Here is a 17,950-nt window from a genome sequence, read left to right as displayed (position 1 = left end):
TGCTCCAAGGGTTCCTGCCTTCCCACAGGCTTCCTTATTCAGAAGCTGAATAGAGCAACAAGTGTCCCTTCACAGAGCTTAACATCAAAAATTCCTGCCCTGAACTGGGAACGTCTTAGAAGCTCCACTGTACCAAAAGGAAGACCCTCCCCAGTGTTAACCTGCCTTGGGAAGAGCTTATTTCCTAGCAGCCACACATCTTTGTGGGAGCAATAAGACTATGTTACCAAAGACAGACTAAAGTAGTCAGGGCCTCTGAGGCACAGGTGTTGACCTTCCCAGCTAGAGATTTCTGAAGACACAGGGAAATCGAAGAAATGGTTGCATGCCATTTTGTCATCATGCAGATTCTTGGGCTCAAACAGGCTTTACGTTCAGGTAGGTGGTTAATCATCTCGCCTGCCCAGATGCACCCCTCGGCTGGTGCTCCCTTCTGTCACCATCCAGCCTGGCTTGTCTCCTCTTGACACATCCAGGAGTTAGGACCTTCTTCTCCCTGAGTCCTGGCCACATTGTGCCCTCTTCATTCCATTCAGATTACCTTAAATATGGGAGAGCCAAGCTCCCTCAACTTCCTTCCTCTTGTCTCAAAATTCTCACTCAAATGTCTCTTCCTTTTCCTTTCCCAACTTGGAAAAGAAAGTCTTCTCCCTTCTCTAGCCCTTGGTCTCCGTCCCCACTGTCACCCTGACTTCAGCAACTCTCCCCTCTTCACTCTCCTTCCCCAGGTTGGTGACCTATGTCTCTCAGGACTCTGTTCCCAGGGTGGGGAGCTGCATGGCCTGGGGCAGAACAGCACAGAGAGCACAGACAAGTCACATAGGCCCAGCCTCAGTTTCCCTACCTGCCAAAGAGAGAACGACAGTGCCTGTTTCAGCCACAGAGCTGCTGCGGTGACTGCCTCACCGGACGTGCGTTAGCGCAGGGCCCGCAGCAGGGCTCAGGGCTTGTTAGCAGCAGCTGTTAGTGCCAGTGCAGCCCTTCCCGAACTCCTCTGCGATGTTTTCTCAGTAACGTTCATCCTCTTGGTTTCTGCAGCTAACTTCTATGACTTCAGCTGTCACTTCTCTGTCTGTCACACCTGTCGAGACCTCCAGCCCTGGCATTCCAGCTGCAGTCCCTCCCTCAACAGGAACCGAGGCAAAGTCACCACGTTCTCACTCGAGCTACCCTTCCGGCCAGGGTCCAGATCAGCAGCAGCAACCACGAGCACATGCTGCTCACCCCTCCACGCCAAGCTCTGTCGCGCTCACTTCATTGGCTGTTTCTTTCCCTGCATGGGAGGGGCCCCCCTCCTCAGCGCCACCCAACTTGGCAATCTGGGTCATTTTCCACACTTCCCTCTCTCCTCCTTGGCCTGCTGGTTCTGCATCATCAATGCCTCTTCCAGCTGCCACCCCCTCTGCTCCCCAAGCCCACGGCCCTGGGTCGGGTGTTCCTAGCCTCTCGCCGGGTCTGTGGCAGCAGCCTTCAAATCAGCCTTCTCACCTCCACCATTCCCACCCCCTTCCACCTCTTCTCAAGGCCGGGGTCACTTTCCTACCACGTGGTGTTGCTCAGGTCCTGCTGATGTCTGAGACGCTCCAGTGCCCCCTGAATGGCACCGAAACCCCTACTCAGCTGAAATCCAAGCTCTCCACAACTGCCCCCGTACCTTCCAGAGCCCACCTCTCCCTGCTCCCCGCATCCTGCCACACGCCTGCCTTTCCTGCCACTGACTCCGTCTCTACATCATTCCTCAGCCTGAAACAACTCTCCCCACGACATCCCTACCTTTAAATGGCAGCCAGTATTCAAAGACTGGTCAACAGCTACTTCCTCTCTGGAGCCTTCCTGATCTGCAGAGCCAGATTCAGAGGTTCCAGGGCCTTCCCCAGGCCCTTCTCATTCTGGTACCTACCTGATTCCCCACCAGACTGTGTGCTCCATGAAGGCAGGGCTGTGTGTGTCACACAGAAAATGCTCCTGAATGAATGAATCAGAGAGGTGTAACACTCAGCCTTTTGCCTCCAGCTGGGCCTGGTCAGGGTCAGCACAGAGTTAATGCTGAGTGCTCCTCTCATCCCCCAAACTCTGGCCTCCTGTGGTGTTAAGGGCTTTGTGATCTGCACGTTAATCAGGCTCTTAATGAAAATACAGACCTGAAAGCTCCCAGATGGGGGAGGAGTGTCACTGGCCGTTGGTCTCCAGGATGTGACTTCGCCCAGGCAGCAGAGGGACTGCTGGCCTCTAGGACCTCAGCCCCCATTTCCAGCTCAGGCCCAGCAGGGAACCCAGTGAGGCTCCTGCCCACGTGAAGAGTAATGATGACTTAAAAAGGGAAGGTCTTTTCCCAGCGCCTTACTATCAAGGCTGCATCCGACTGAACTCAGGCCAAGTGACAGAGGTTTCAGGAGAAAACCTCTGTGAAGTTGGAAGAGTTTTTGTGAGTTTCCAGTGCTGTTCAGCAGGCACCGGAAGGTGGTGCCAAACAGAAACTCCCTTTAAACTTCAACTGACGATGTCATTTGTTAAAACGCTTCTGTATAACAATTTTGCAGTACGTACCAAGAATCTTAAAAATGACCATTCTCTTTGACCCACTCACGAATTAGAGCCCACACATTTAGGGAAATGAACCCCAAATGAAGGCAACTCTTTATGGACAACTTTGCTGATCACATCACTATTTTTAAAAGACGGGAAACTGTAAACAAGCTAAATGTTCGTCAGTTGGAAGACATTTGAATAATAAGTGTAATTGTATAGCTAACATTTATTTCATGTTTGCAATGTACCAGACACTTGCTGAGATCCATGTGTTATACACTGTCCCATCCCATCCCAGTTATGAAGTAGCTACTCTTGTTAGACCTTGTTTTGCAGGTGAGTAAACTGAGGCTTGGCGATCATAGGCATCTTGTCCAGAGCTTCCGGACTCTGGTGGAGATTGGATTAGAAGCAGGTAGTCAAACTCTAGAGACTGAATTCTTACCAGACTATATCAATCCTCTCAAAATGTGTATATATGTGTGTGGAATTTTAATTTTACATGCTATTTTAGTAACATAGAAAATGTTTCTGTTATAATGTTGAGTTAAAAACAGGATATGAAATTGTGTATAACATGAGAACAACAGCTTAAAACATTTAATCCATACATATAGAAAAGGGAAAGGAAACACAGTGATCGTATTTAGGTGGTTGGGCACTTTTTCCCTCTACATCCAATGTTTAGTATTTCATACATTTCCAACCACAGGTCACCACTAATAGACAATCAGAAGGAACTCAATGGCTTTATATTTGCATGTCTCCAACCAGATGAACTGAGCTCTCACCTCGACACGGCCTCCAGTCTACCTGACACAAGCCTGAAAGCAGAGAAGCCAGAAGCCTCCAGCACCTGGCTTCAGGACATGGCTTAGTCTCTCATCACCCATCATCACCCATCATCACCACCCAGGAAGTGGACTGGCAATTCTGGGCTAGAGCTGTAAGCCATGAGCAATTCCACAAGCCCTGCACAAGCTGGCCTAAAAATAACCATTGTGGCACAACAACCATGCAGAGCAGGCCTGACTCAGAGTAGAGACCACGAGCTTGCAATGAACCACAGCCCCGCACTGCTCAGTCCACACAGTACTTGGTGCTGCCCCCGAGCCTGGCTGAGACGGCAGCCCACTGCCTCCCACCCACCCTGTTTTGAGTGGCCCAATTTCTGTCTGCCTGTCTGCTGGACAGGACAGAGCACCACAAGAGGGACAGGACAGAGTATTTTGTTCACCGCTGTGTCCCCAGCACCTAGCCCTGCGCCTGGCACACAGCAGGTGCATAACTATTGTGTGTTGGATACATGAACAGGGCTAACAGTCAAGCCGACCTCATGCTGTTGGGGTGGATATTACATGAGCTGATGCACATACAGCACTTAACTCAGCACCAGGCACACCATGAGCACTGAGCAACTTTGTCAGCTACCAATGGAGGCTGCTCAGCTCCCCAGAACAAAGGCTTCTGCACACCCAGCATTGGGGCCTTTCTTGGGTCTGACTATTCTCTAGCTGCTCCTATCCTTCCTCCATCTCCAGAGGCTTCTAGTCTGGCCTCAGGACCCCTGTGGCTCAGGCCATGGCCTGCCAAGTCAGCCACTGTTCTAGCACCGTCTGCAAGGAAGGTGGGGGTAGATGAGGGCAGGACAGAAGATGGAACCAAACACTGCCAGGAAAGCTCAATAATTAACATGCCTCCAAATGTCTCAGGCACCTCTTGAGAAACATCTCCCTTGGTGTCCAGGCTAGCTGCGGGTCCCCTCACACACTCACATGCACGCTGCCCCCTATTTCCTCCCCTGCCACAGACAAGGCGCCCAAGTTGTGAAGGAGGTGGGGCTGCCCCCAGTAGCCGAGGGGCCTCATCACTGAGACTCTTCCAACATCTGGACTCCAAAGAGCTTTAAGGCTTATGGAGAGATTTCCTCTGCACCTGAGACTAAAACAGCTTTTCTAAAGTTGACAGGAGAGCACAGAAAGCCAGCCCGGGGGCCAGGACTCCTGGATTCTAGGCCTGCTCGCGATGTCCTTCATTTCTCTACATTTTGGCTTTTGCCTCCAGGGTAGGATCAGCTTCAAACATTTCTCAGAGCTGCCATCCTTTGATCAAACCGAACTGTACGAAGACATGACTCAGCATGTCAGGGAGACAGAGGTGGGGATCCACCTGCCCTGTGGCCCCCCAGGCCGCCCCATAGGTTGTGCTCTGTGACCCCCTTGGGTGATCCAGCCTGCTTGTTGTCCTGCATCTCCCTGCATGCTGATGGTGACCATGGGCCTGGGGGCACTGAGTGTCCATCTGGTATGACTCATGTTCTTGGGGCAGCCATGCCCCAGGCTGTCCATGTACCCCAGTGAGGAGCACCAGCATGGAGGATGCTCGGAGGATGTGTAGTCCTGGCCTGGGCACCTCCCTGGTCGGGCAGGGAGTGCAGGCTGAGTAGAGGCACCCAGGCTGGGGGTATGAGAGGCACTGGGCCCTGATGCTCCTGAGACATGGGGCACAGCTGACTCCTAGCCTCTAGGGCAGAGGGCTTACATGGAGGCTATTTGGAAGGCCACCAGGGAGAGGGGTCCTATCCACAAGAGCTGTCAGGTATATATCTGAGGTGACGGGAAGGACCATGGATCCAGTCCTTCCATTATACAGAAAAGGAGACTGAGGCCTGGGAAGGGACAGTATCTTCCCTAAGGAGACACAGTAAAATGAGAGCCAAGAACCAAACCCCAAGTTATTGCAATTTGTCTTCTAAGACCCCCAGCTCATCCTTCCTCTAGAGCTGACAGCTTTAACTCCGTACACAAGTGCCTTCCAGTTCTTTCAATCCTCTTTTATCAAAACGGCTCCCAGGAGAAGAGGCAGCAACCTCTTTCCCAGCAGGGAGAAGAGGACAACTGCAGCTGGGGTGCAGGACTAGCTTCATGGCACACAAGAAATGAAGTTCTAATGGAATGTCAGGGGCAAGAAGGGGGCGGCCTGCTTCACGGCCCTGCAGCTGGTCCTGCACGGGGCCTCCCTGGCTGCATCCCCTGGCATGTGGGGCAGGTGTGGGCCTGAGACCTGGCAGTCACAGAGGGTCCATCACCTGACTTAATGCTCTGCTGTTGCCCTTCTTAAATTCTTACTAATTTTTGAACAGGGGAGTCTTCATTTTCATTTTGCATGGAGGGCTGCAAATTACGTAGCTGGCCCTCACTAGCCAGTCATTAACTGTGTATCCTTAAATAAGTACCTTAACCTTGGGAAGCCTCAGTTTTCTCATCTGTAAAATGGCAACAATCACAACACCTGCCTCACAGGATTGTGCATGAAGAGAATACGTGCAGAGCTCGATGCAAGTGCCTGGCGCATAGTAAATCCTTAATCGATGGGAGTTACCACTATAGATAAAATAATATGACAGAGATGCCCTGCTCCATAAAAAGGATGTTAAGTGTATCCCAGATCGACAAACCAAGAAAGGGTCACAGGTGCCCTGACACCAGGCTCCCTCCCCTGGCCTCTTACCTTCCTGAAATGGCTGTGTCTGCATCTGCAGCCGGATCTTGATGAGGTCCACGGGTGCTCCCAGCCCGACAGAGACCACACCAGCCACCATGCTGGCCAGGAGCAGGTCAGACAGCACATGGCGCGGACCAGCCTCGGGCTCTTGGCACCGATGGTGGCTGAGGAACCTCTGCGTGTTGCTGAAGACCCCGAACACCACTGAGTTGTAGACGGTGATGCTGGCAAGGGGGAAGGACATGCCCTTGAAGAAGCCGGAACACCTGTGGGGAGATCCGGGGGGAGGAAGCCTGAGGGCCTGGGCTGCCCTTGGCAGAGACCCTGCCCTCCTGGAGCCCGCAGGCTGGTGGGGGAGATACCACAGGAAAAATCAACCAGTATGTCCGTGGAGAAAATGAAAGAGGATGATGATGTGAGAAGAGAAACAGGGGAGGGTGAGAGCACCCTCGCCCTGAAGAGGAACTGGCTTCTGCATGGAGCTCTGCTTCCTGAGCTGCAGGATGCTGGGCCTGGAACCTGCATTTGTCACCTGAGTGGCAGTGTTCCTGGACTGCGGCCGAGGGGGAGCCCCAGTGGGTAGTGGGCTTGCCAAGCATCATACACTCCCTCCTCCTGCGCCACTCCAACAAAAACATCCTCTGGGCACTGGCCATGTGCCAGGCCCTGGGGACAGCAAGAAAGAAACACTCTCCACCCTCACTGAGCTCACGGCGGGGGGGGGGGGGGCTGGTGGGAAGGAAACCCAGATAGACAAACTGACATGTGCTAAAATAAGCCTGTGGTGAGGAGGTACGAAGGGCCCCACAGCTCCTCAGGGCACCTGGGTCAGCATGTAGCTGGGTGCCCCTGAGCAAGAGCATTTGTTGGAAAACAGCTAGAGAGGGTGCCCCCGGAAGGACAGCACCAAGAGGCTCCTGCACAGGATGCAGGAGGCTGAGTTAGGCCAGGGTCCCTCCCACACTGTATTCTCAGTGAACACCATAGATGCTCCACTGAAGTGGGAAACTTCCATAGGCATTTAGAAGAAGGAGTCAGGGCAACACAGATGACACCTAAGACAAAAAAGCACTGGGAAGCTGTGGTAAAAACTCCACGCCATGCTCAAACCCACTAATCCTGCCCTGCATGCGTGGACCCTATTTGCCAGGGGCAGGACACCACACACACACCACACACACACCCGTCCACACACACATGTGCATGCATACACACTCACATGTACACACACACCATGCTTCAGGCTCTTCCTCTACAAGATCCCTCAGACAACCTGGGGCATCGCTTAGCCCTGAGCTGTGATGCCTCAGAGGAGCGCCCACAGTCACCACAGAAGCCTCGAAGCTGGGACGCTGGCTGGTAGACACTGCAGGGAACATGGGCCAAAAAGGAGAATCAACAGCTGTCATTCAGGGGCTGGAGCAATTGCACAACATCTTGTACTGGGTTTGCAAAGATCACCCTGATTTTAAAGCAGAAGGTGGAGGCAGAACAACAGCTAGACATAAAACATCCTTCATCGCGGGAGAAACTCCAGGTGTGGGCAGGAGGCTTCTAAGCTCCAGGGCCCGGACTGGGGAGAAGCCTGGTAGGGACAGCGGTCAACAATGGGGCCACATCTCCAAGGACTCAAGGAAAAGCTCAAGGCTGCCACGGGGCTTACCCCTGACCATTTCTTTAAATCAACAGCTCATTTCTTCCTACATTTTAAAATTTATTTTAAATTCCCCAAGGAGGAGTCTTAGAAAGTCTTCCCAAAGCATACGTTCATTCTCAAGAAGGGTACATGATGCTTCTTGCATAAAATGATATTTAGATGTTCCTCTTTGCAGGAAAAAACCCTTGGTCCATGGTCTGGAGTGACCGGCAGCACAAGCTTGCCCTGGTGTCTGGGGTCAGAAGAGCCTGGCCCCCATTCCACCCAGATAAGGGAGTCTGTGTGCATACAGTTTAACTGTCACTCATTTTGTTTTGAAAACCTGACAGGTCATCCTGTTTTTGCAGGGATTTTCCCCACTGTGGCTCTAAATTCCTCAGAATTTCTCCAGGGAAGTTACACAAAACCAGCTTTTTCCCTCAATAACGTCGCACTTGGTGGGAGGGTTGAGTTTAGGTAACACATAATATTTGAGGAGTGCTGTGAGATGAACAGGGAAAACTGAGCCAAAGGTAATGAGCGCTAATGAACAGGCCTCCTGCCAGATGGACAGACAGACATGCTGGTGAGAGGGCTGCGACCTCAGTCCCCAGGAGGCCCCGGCAGGTGTGGCCCAGCTGCCCTCGCAGCGACCACTTACACTCTCCCTCCTGTACACGGTGCGGATGCAGCTGAGGGTGCTCCCGTAGCCATTGCCAGCCTGCAGGCGGGCCTGTGGAGAGAGGCAAGGGTGTGAGGGACCACGTGGAGCCAGGTCACGTCCCCACGGCCCCCAAGACACTGAGCTCCCAGAACGGAGGCCCAGAGAGGGAAAGGCCCTGCCACAAGGGAGCCAGTCAGGAAGGAGGCCTGGGCTTCCGCCCTGGCCCGGCTGACCCTCTGTCCTCTATCTACACCGCCACCTTCCATGTCCCACTCACACCTTGCTAAATGCAGCAGAAGCCCTTTTGGTCTCAGAGAAGAACAAAGGCCAGTTTGTTGTGCAAAAACAGTGCTTGTGTGGGGACATAAGGTTCTGCTGCATCTTGAGTACAAAAAGCTAACCGGTGGCTCCCGTCCATCTGCGGTCCATCACTCTGCCGTCCTCAGTACTCCTGAAGGCAGCCTGTCCTTTTCACCCCCACAGCCCCTTCATCTCTCACCTGGATGATGGGCTGGTCTCCTCACTGGCCTCCTGCTGGCCCCCCTTGCTCCTTTGCCTGTGTCTACACAACAGTCAGACTGATCATTTCCAAACAACAGTGAATGGTGTCACTGCTGTTTCAAGCTCTCCAGTGGCCTCCCATCAAACTCAGAATAAATTCCACACCTAAACAGCACCCATTTCCTCCACACCCCTGCCCTCTGTGCCCACCACACGGCACACTCCCACTCTCTGAACCATCAGTTCTTTCCTGCCTCCAGCACGTTCAACCTACGTGGAAGGCTCTTTCTCCAGCTCATCTTTGGGGTCTGAGCTTACATGCTGCAATGATGTCATCTGTTTGTCTTTTTACTTAGGGTCTATTTGGGCTCCTGATCTGGGGCAGGGTCGTCTCGCATTTCCCTCTCATCCCCGGAACTGAGTGTGGCCCTGGCACTTGGCTGTTTGCGCTGGCTGACCAAGGGGCTAGAAGGTGAAGCCGTGGTGTCCTCTAACAGAGGCTGACTCGGGTGACTGGGGCCATCTATAGTCAGGGAGAGGGTCTGAGTAAGGCTGCAGAAGAGCCCAGGGCACCCCTCACCCCGGTCTTGACCAGAGCAAAGTTCTGTCAGCCACACCGAGCTCTTGGGGAGGCTGCAGCTGAGGCCAGCAGCACAGCTCAAGTCTCTGGGGGCTCAAATTGCAATAGGAGCTGGCATTTAGGGTGCACCAGCTGCATACTTGGGGAAATACTGCGCATCATATGGAACTTATCTCATAGATGCACAGCACAAATGCTATGAGGCCTGCACACAATTCCCATTTTACAGATGGAGAAAGCTGATTCCCTGTGTGTGTTCCCTACTGCTACTGTAACAAACTATGATAAATTTAATGGCTTAGAACAATGCAAATTTATTCTCTTACAGAGCTCTAGCTGGTCTCTAGTGAGCTGAGCTTTGATTAGGAAAACCTGGTCACACTATAGCAGATATAAACCTTAAATGCACCAGCTGTGCCAGGAGCCAGGGAGCATCTGGACTCCAGCTCCACTGCCACCAAGTAGCTAGTGGCTGGCTCTCTCACCTGTGATGAGGCACCTGCACCCAGGGAAGGAGTCTTTGACCCAGGCCAGCAGCCCAGATCCTTCTAGCTTGGCTTTTCCAGGGGTGAGGGACAAGTCGCTCATCTGTTTCCCTATACCCCAGCGTGTGTGTTCATCAGGACAGGAAGGGCCCTCTCACGGCTCTATCCTCGCTGCTACAGTGACAATCTTCATGACAGCCCCACCAGGGAGGTGTTCTTTGCCCATTTTACAGATGGGGAAACCAAGGCTCAGGGAGGTTAAGTGCTGTGCCCTAGTCACGGGAGAGTAGGTGGGAGGCTGGGACTGGACTCCAGGTTATTCTAACTCTGAGGCTTTTACCTGGACCTTTCTCAGTAAACGAGGACTCTAGAGAAAATGCCAGCCAGAAGGAAGGAAGGAAGGAAGATGTTATAGGGAGAAACAAGGGCTGGACCCATAGGCTGGTCATGTAAGCCAGCATCACCAGGCTGGTACCCGCAGCGGGGAGGTTCTCAGACTGAACAGAGACTAGATTTTACATATCAGGAAAGGTTCCCTAAAGAGGTTCAGGAGGCAGAGGAAAGAGAAGAAGGAGAGTCCTGCCCTTTTCAGGTGATACACGGTCAAGCACGGGGTGGCCAGGCTTACCTGTGCAAGGGGCAGGGGTGGGGATGGGGGTTCCAACAAGCTCCACCGACCCCCAACCAGGCTGTGGGTGAGGGAAGGATGCTCTACCAAGGAGGCACAAAGGCTGCCTGTGTCAGAAACCTGGCTGTTAGGCCTGAAGGGGCAGGGACTGGACTTGCTTTGTCCACCACCACTGCCCTCCCATCCCCACGGCACTCAGGATGCCATGTCCAGGATGCGTATGATGTACAAGCAAAAGGCTGGGCTTGTATGAGGGATGTGAAGAGCCAGGGACTACTTTCAACCATTTAAGACAAGGAGGCTGATCTCCCCGATCAAGAAGACAGCAGGCCTGGGCTCTGACTGAGGAGGGGCCCATGGTCACACAGGGAGGAAGATGGGAGAGAGGAGACCACAGCAGCCATCAGAAGAGGACCTGAGAGGTGCCTCTTTGCACATGAGTCTGCCAGAGCATTGATACGAACCTGGAAGTCAGGGTGAGGAGGCTCTATTTGTGGTTCTGTTCTCAGGCTATACCTCTAAGTGCTTCTCCTCATGGCAGGCAGATGGCAGGGGGACAGGTGGAATCAAAGAATATCCCTTTGTAACATCTCACTTCTCAATGATTTGATGTGCTGTGTGACCTGTGGCTACATCTTTCCTCTTTCTGGGCCAGTCTCTACATTTGCAGAACAAGGGGCATGGATGATCCGAGTGCCAGATGGCTTGGCTGGCTCCATCAGGTTAGAATGGCTTCCCATTCCCAACCTAAGCCCAGAGACCTAATCTGATAGTCAAGGCCTCCAAGGACTGAGTGCCGACCTACCTGCCTTTCCTGGATTCCGATCTGTGGCTGCTTTCAGAAACCTGATGCATCAGCAGCACTGGCCATGCTGGCCTTTCCCGAGCACGGCACCCAGGTAGTGTCTCCACCTCAGTGTCTTTGCCCGTGCTGTGCTCCGGGCCTGGAATATCGTTTCTCAACACCCAACCTTAAATTGTGGGATCCGATGCCACCTTACCCTGGAAGCCTTTCTGGTTCCTTAGTTCCAGAAAGACTTACAGAACACTCACCAGTGCCCCGGCCCCCTCCCCGGCAGCTCATGAGAATCTGGAGGCAGAAATGGAACACTTACAACAACAAAATGACTGCCAAGCAATGAGGGTAGAGCATTCCAAACCAGGCCTCCTAGCACTCCACCCCCACGGGCTGGCACAGGGAGCCGGCCCTGGGCTGGAGACTTTCTGGGAATCAGAAACAGCAGGCAAATTCCTGGAGGCAAACTCACTACAGACCCCTTTCCTGAACGTAACAGCAACATGGCTACTGTACCTTGACCGTGTCCAGAGGGTGGCCGACAATGACACTGGCTGCACCTGTGGGTCAAAGAAGAACACTTGGTTACTCAGCTCCTGGACTCCTAGCTGGCACCAGCTGGCCCTCAGGAGAGAACGAAGGGCTCAGACACTTACAGTCACTTACTTGGTCAGTGCCCAGGCACCAGAAGGGCCCCCCAGTGTGGCAGGCACTGGGCCACCCGTGGCGAAGGCAAAGAAAAATGGAGTAAAACCTGGTCCTGCCTCAAGAAGCAAGCACCCTACAGAAAAGGAGTGAAGATGCTGGTATAACTGGGTCTGCACGTGCAAAAGAATAAAGTTATACCTCCACCTCACACCTACACAAAGCTTAACTCAAAATAACCCAAAGGCCTAAACAGAAGCAATAAAATGATAAAAATCATACACTAAAACACAGGGGGAAATCTCCATGACTGTAAATTTGCAGTAGATTCTTAGGCATGACACCAAAAGTGCAAGCAACAAAAGAAAAATTGGGTACATTGGATGTCATGAAAATTAAAAATATTTGTGCATAAAAGAACACTCTCAAGAAAGTAAAGAAACCTAGAGAATAGGGCAAAATATTTGCAAATCATACATTTGATAAGGGTCTAGTATCCAGAATATGTAAAGAACTCCAACAACTAAAAAGAAAAAAAAATGTTAAAGGGCAAAGGAGTTGAACAGACATTTCTCTAAAGATATACAAACGGCCAACATGTACATGAAAAGATGCTCAACATCATTAGTCATTAGGGAAATGCAAGTCAAAACCACAGTGAGATTCTGCTTCACACCCACTAGGATGGCTATAATGGAAAAAAAAAAAAAAAGGAAAAGGAAAATAACAAGTGTTCATGAGAATGCGGAGAAACTGGAACTCTTATGAATTGCTGGTGGAAATGTAAAATGGTGCAGCTGCTGTACGAAACAGTTTGGCTCATCACAAAGTGAAATATAGGATTACCGTATGACCCAGCAATTCCACTCCCAGAAATATACCTAAATGAACTGAAAACAGCACTCAAACAAGTATGTGGACACACGTTTGTAGCAGCACTACTCACAAAAGCCAGAAGGTAAAAACAGCCCAATGTCCATTGCTGGAAGGATGGCTAAACACAATGTGGTATATCCATAAAATGGAATATCAGTAGGCCTAAGGAGGAATGAGGTACTGACACATGCCACAATGTGGATGAACAGGGAAAACACTACACTAGGTGAAAGGCCAGAAGAAACAGGTCACATATGGTATGATTCCACTTAGATGAATTATCCACAATAGGTAAATCCACAGAGACAGACAGCAGATTAATGGTTGCCCAGGTTTGGAGGCAGGGAAATGGGAATGCCTGCTTAATGGGTCCAGGAACTTCTTTGGGCAGGAAAAAAAATGTTTTGGAACCAGACAGATGGTTGCACAACATTGTGAATGTACCAAATATCACTGAACTGTACACCTCCAAATGATTAATTTTAGGGTATGTGAATTTCACCTCAAAAATGGGGGGACATGTGAAGAGATAACCCAGAAACTTTTCAGGTACCTGCAGGTTATTTAGCTTTTCTACATCTCCCTTTTAGTATGTGTAGTGGGAATAATGTTAGCACGTACCTCACAGTTTCATTTGAAGAATGAAATGAGACAATAAACCTAAAGTACCAGCAGAGCCTGGCACTTACAGGATGCTCTAAAGGGGCTGCCATCACTATTGATTTTTTTTTAAGAGAGCCTCTTTGAAAAGGTGATGGATACTCTGGATCTTTTTACACACAAAAAATGCCCATACACATGCATAGTCACAAGGCCTGAACAATTATGGAGGCAAGCAAGGCTGCCCTGAGGCCATGTTGCAGAAAGCAGTGACAGTGAGATTGAAACAGGAGCCATCCTTCTGAGACAAATTCCATGTCATGCTGATGAGGAAGGAAGTGCTTCTGCTAGCAGGAGTGATTTAATCAGGTAAGGCAGGTAAGGGGTCCTGGAATATTGATATTTACAGGGGCAGAGGAACCAGCTATTCCAGAACAAATGTTCCCTTGGTCTAGAACCTTCAGACCCCTCTCAGTCCCTCGTCCCACAGAACTGGGCAGAGACAGGAAGATGACAGGCAGCGAGCAGCTGGACCATTCACTCTTCAGGGGAAGGAAAGAGCTCTGGTCCTCAGGCTCTGGCTACATCCTTCACTACAGGCATCACTCAGCCCAGGGCAGCAGTCCCCAGATGCAGCCTTGAGCCAGTATCTCCCTGCACCATCATTAGCCCAGTCATCTAAAAGCAGGGGATGCAAAGACAAGAAACAGGATTATCAGGTCAGGGGTTTTCTGACCTTGGGACCTCACAGACCAGTAAAATTTCAAACTGTGAAGGATGTAATGCTGAAATTTTATTATGCCAGGTCACTAAGGAAGAAAGTAGCAGTAGATGAGTACAGGGGTTAACATGGCCCTAGTACCAGACTGTATGGGCTGGAATCCCGTTTATGCTAGATGCATGGCCTTGCGCAAGTCACTGAATTTCTCTGTGTATCCATTTCCTCATCTGTAAAATGGAGATGTAATAATGGTAGCTACCTTGTTGGAGCTATAAAGAGATGTACATAAACACACATGAGCCCAGATATCGTATGATTCCATTTATATAAACTGTCCATAAAAGGCTAATTTATAGAGCTAGAAAGTAGATTAGTGGTTGCCCAGAGGGAGAGGATGCGGTTTAACTGCAAATGGGCACGAGGGATCTTATTGGGGGATAAAATGTTCTAAAATTAATTTATGCTAATGGTTGCATCACTTGCTAAAATTGTTAAAAATCATGAAATTGTACATTTGAAATATGTGGATTTTATGATATCCTTGATAAAATAACCTCAATAAAATTGTTCTAAATGTATATATATATATAGAGAGAGAGAGAGAGAGAGAGAGAGAGCGCACTTAAACAGCATCTGGTACCTACTAAGTATTCACTGTTATTACACTTATCTTCATGGAAGCAAAAAGAAAAACAAACCAACAAGCCTATTTTGTCTCATATAAGTATTGCTACTCCCACTTTCTTGTCATTTCCGTTTGAATGAAATATCTTTTTCCATCCTCTCACTTTCAATCTATGTGTCTTCTTCACTCTAAAGTGAGTCTCTTGTAGGCAGCTTATTGTAGGCAGCATATTGTAGGCTTTTGTTTTATTATCCAGTCGGCCACTCTCTGTCTTTTGATTGGAGCATTTAGTCCATTGACATTTATAGTAATTATCGATAGATGTGTGTTTATTGCCGTTTTGAACTTTGTTTTCCAATTGATTTGGAATTTCTTCTTTGTTCCTTTCTTTTTCTTTGTCTTTTTTTTTTCTTTTTGTGGTTTGATAATTTTCTTTTGTATTAACCAGGTTTCTTTTTGTTTTTTGTGACTCTATTGTATGCAAAAGGTTTGTGATTACCCTGTTTTTCAAGTATGTTAACCCATTACTATATCTGTTTGCTTTAGACTGGTAGTCATGTAGGCTCAGACACATCCTAAAAAGAACAAAGAAAAACCCACCAAAACTGAAACAAACCAGCAAAACCATGTTAACATCAACAACGTAAGGACAATCTCAAAATACAGAACCATCTACTCCTTGCTGTGTGAGTTGGGGAGGGTCTCTGTGTCAGAGGCTGAGCTACCCTGACAGCCTTACCCTCCAGAACATTCCTCAAACCAAACCCCTGGCAGCCCTACTGAAGTTGGTCTGACTACTTAAGTAGCAGGTGAGGAAAGGTTCTCCCTTCGAACTAAAAGGTTGTCCAAAGAGGGCCTGGCCTGGTTGGCCTCTGGGTGCAGCCCCATGGCTGGCAAAGTTAGGAGAGACAGGTCTCAGCGACAGAACTGACCCCAGTGAAGGGAATCCTATCTGCTCAGGATGATGAGCCACCTGTAGGGGCCAGACATGTACTCCAACTAGGTAGGAAGGGGCCAGCAGAAGAGGAAGGACCTGAGACCCTAGCTGTCTGGTTGCTCTTTTTGTTTTTTTCCTTTCTTACAACCTCCCTGGTCTCCTTCATACCTAGAACCTGGGGTGGGACACAAACACATTAGCCATAGCCTCTGCCTCAGCACCTCAGTATTTTGTCTTTGGGAGGGGGCTGCTTTCGCCAACATCCCTTTTCTGATGACCCCCCTTAGATGGGACCAAAAGAAAGGTTACATTTTACAAGCAAAGTCTCTCACGTCGCCCCCTCCCCGCACCCCACAATAGCTGAGCAGAGAGGAGGGGTAGACCCATTGGAAAGAGAAGACTGGAAAAACAAGGAAATGGATGCGACTCTTGCCCATGCAAACCCAATCCAAGCCCAATAGAGAGTGACACCAGGAGCGGTAGGAAGGGACCAGGGGGCCCAACTGTGCCTGGAGAAGAGGCCTGACAGCTGACAGCGGCTGAAAATGTGAGGGGTTCCTCTTATCTGCAGGTGGGCACCTGCAGTCGGTGCTGGACCCCCGGCTGTGGGCTCCGCTCCCCGCAGCCAGGATGCCCCTAGAGCCAAGTTCTGCATTCCGTGCTGCCAAGCACAGGCTCTCACACCCGAGTTCCTGCAAGCAGAGCCGGTGTCCCCAACTCAGATGCGCACCAGTTTGCTGAAGGGTGTGTCCGCGCCAGGACGCTCCATTGGCTATCAGCTTTGACGCGGTTTAATCATTACCGGATCAAGATCCGCGGATCCAAACTTTTAGGCAAATCACAAGCTCAGGATGGAGCAGCAAGACCAGCCCCGTGGCTGGCGGCGCGCACTCGGGGCGCGTGTGGGCAGCACTGGGGCGCGGACCTCACTGACCCAGCACGGAGTGTCAGCTTGGACCACGCAGCGCCTGGCCAGCTGTCTCTCTTCCTCTAGGGCTTGGGCTGTCCCGTCAGCACACTCACCTCCAGGGGTCCCTCCCGTCCGGGGGTGCTCTCACCTCCAATCCAACCCGCCACAAAGTCTTCCAGCTGGAAGCTGCCCATGGCCCGGGCCGCGGCTCCTCGCGCTCCTGGAGCCGGGTCGGTGCCCATTCAGAGTCTGCAGGGCATGACAAGCGGGCGAGCGCACCGGACAGGCCAAGTCGGGGACGCAGAGCCCCGCGCAGGTCCACCTCCACTGCACACCCGCCTCCAAATCGCCTCTAGCACCGGCAGCCAGGCTCCTGCTTACAATGCCCGCGGGCTGTTGACATCACGCCCCCAGTGGACCTTAAAGGCACAGCGCACTGGTCGGGGCGAGGGAGTGTCTGCCCGCTGTTGTTCACATCTCCTCACATCTTGGAGACACTGGAAATGATCTCAGGGACATTTTTGCAAAGTTCAGTGAAAAGAGGTAACATGGGAGGCTTTATCCGAGCTCAGGAATTATTTGATAACAAACACTAAGGCCTATCTGTGACAGAATTGCTTAGCTGGTATGACATATCCTCTTTTAAGCTAAAAACAGACCTGAAATCATTGTAACTGAATGTCCAGCTAGCAGATAAACCACAAGTTCTTAATTTCTTTAGGAGCTGATTGAAAGCCATGGACAGCTTTGCTATAAAATACGCAGGACACACAATTTTTCATGATAGCTTTAGAGATCAGGGCTCTTCCCCCACCCCACCCTCCAAACCTCTCTCTAGCCCCCAGGTTTCAGAAGCTTATCTATTCCTGAATCACTGAAAGAATGTGTGGAAAACATCTAGCCGAGGGGTAGGCTCCAAGTCAGCTCTAAATGAACACTAGCATTTAACAATGTCCAACGTTTCTTGAGCTCTGAAATCCTGCCCCACTCACTCACCATACCTGGGCTTACTCCTCACAACAGCCCTGTGAGATAGCTGTTACTATTATTCCCATTCCTAGATGAGAAAAATGATTGCATATCCACATAGATTTTCATCACATAGATTTTAATTTTCTAGAAAACTGGCCCAAAAATTAGGAGATGAAAGTTGTCACACCTCAGTTATAGGTTTAGCTGTGCGAGGACAGATTTGAGCTTACTCCCAAAGACCTGGCTGCCCCAGAAGAGAGCCCAGGGGAGACCCCACCCAGAATTGAAGGTCCCACAGTACCCCCTACTGAGAGCACACATCCCCCTGCTGAAAGCAGCCT

General features: G+C 50.6%; 1 protein-coding gene across 4 annotated transcripts in view; it reads right to left on the bottom strand.

The window, feature by feature from the left end:
- The window catches only part of SLC25A48 (solute carrier family 25 member 48), a 56,756-nt gene extending 39,768 nt beyond the window's left edge, over nt 1-16,988 (bottom strand). For 2 of the 4 annotated variants that reach the window (XR_004318724.1, XM_014558276.2), the window contains exons 1-4: nt 16,786-16,988; nt 11,840-11,883; nt 8,331-8,402; nt 6,040-6,299 (exon numbers count right to left, since the gene is read on the bottom strand). Coding sequence is in view for 3 of the 4 variants with exons in the window: in XM_014558276.2 (XP_014413762.2) it covers nt 6,040-6,299; nt 8,331-8,383 (313 nt within the window). In the remaining variant the exon portion in view is untranslated. Of the gene's footprint in view, nt 1-6,039; nt 6,300-8,328; nt 8,403-11,839; nt 11,884-11,989; nt 12,062-16,785 lie in introns of those variants that run through there. The other 2 variants (XM_032476804.1, XM_032476803.1) reach the window with 2 other exon arrangements.
- Between the last annotated feature and the right edge of the window lie 962 nt (nt 16,989-17,950).

The sequence above is a fragment of the Camelus ferus genome, chromosome 3, assembly GCF_009834535.1.
Source record: "Camelus ferus isolate YT-003-E chromosome 3, BCGSAC_Cfer_1.0, whole genome shotgun sequence".
Classification (NCBI taxonomy): domain Eukaryota; kingdom Metazoa; phylum Chordata; class Mammalia; order Artiodactyla; family Camelidae; genus Camelus; species Camelus ferus.
The sequence above is the reverse complement of the archived record's forward strand: the minus strand, read 5'-3'. Positions and strand labels throughout refer to the sequence as shown.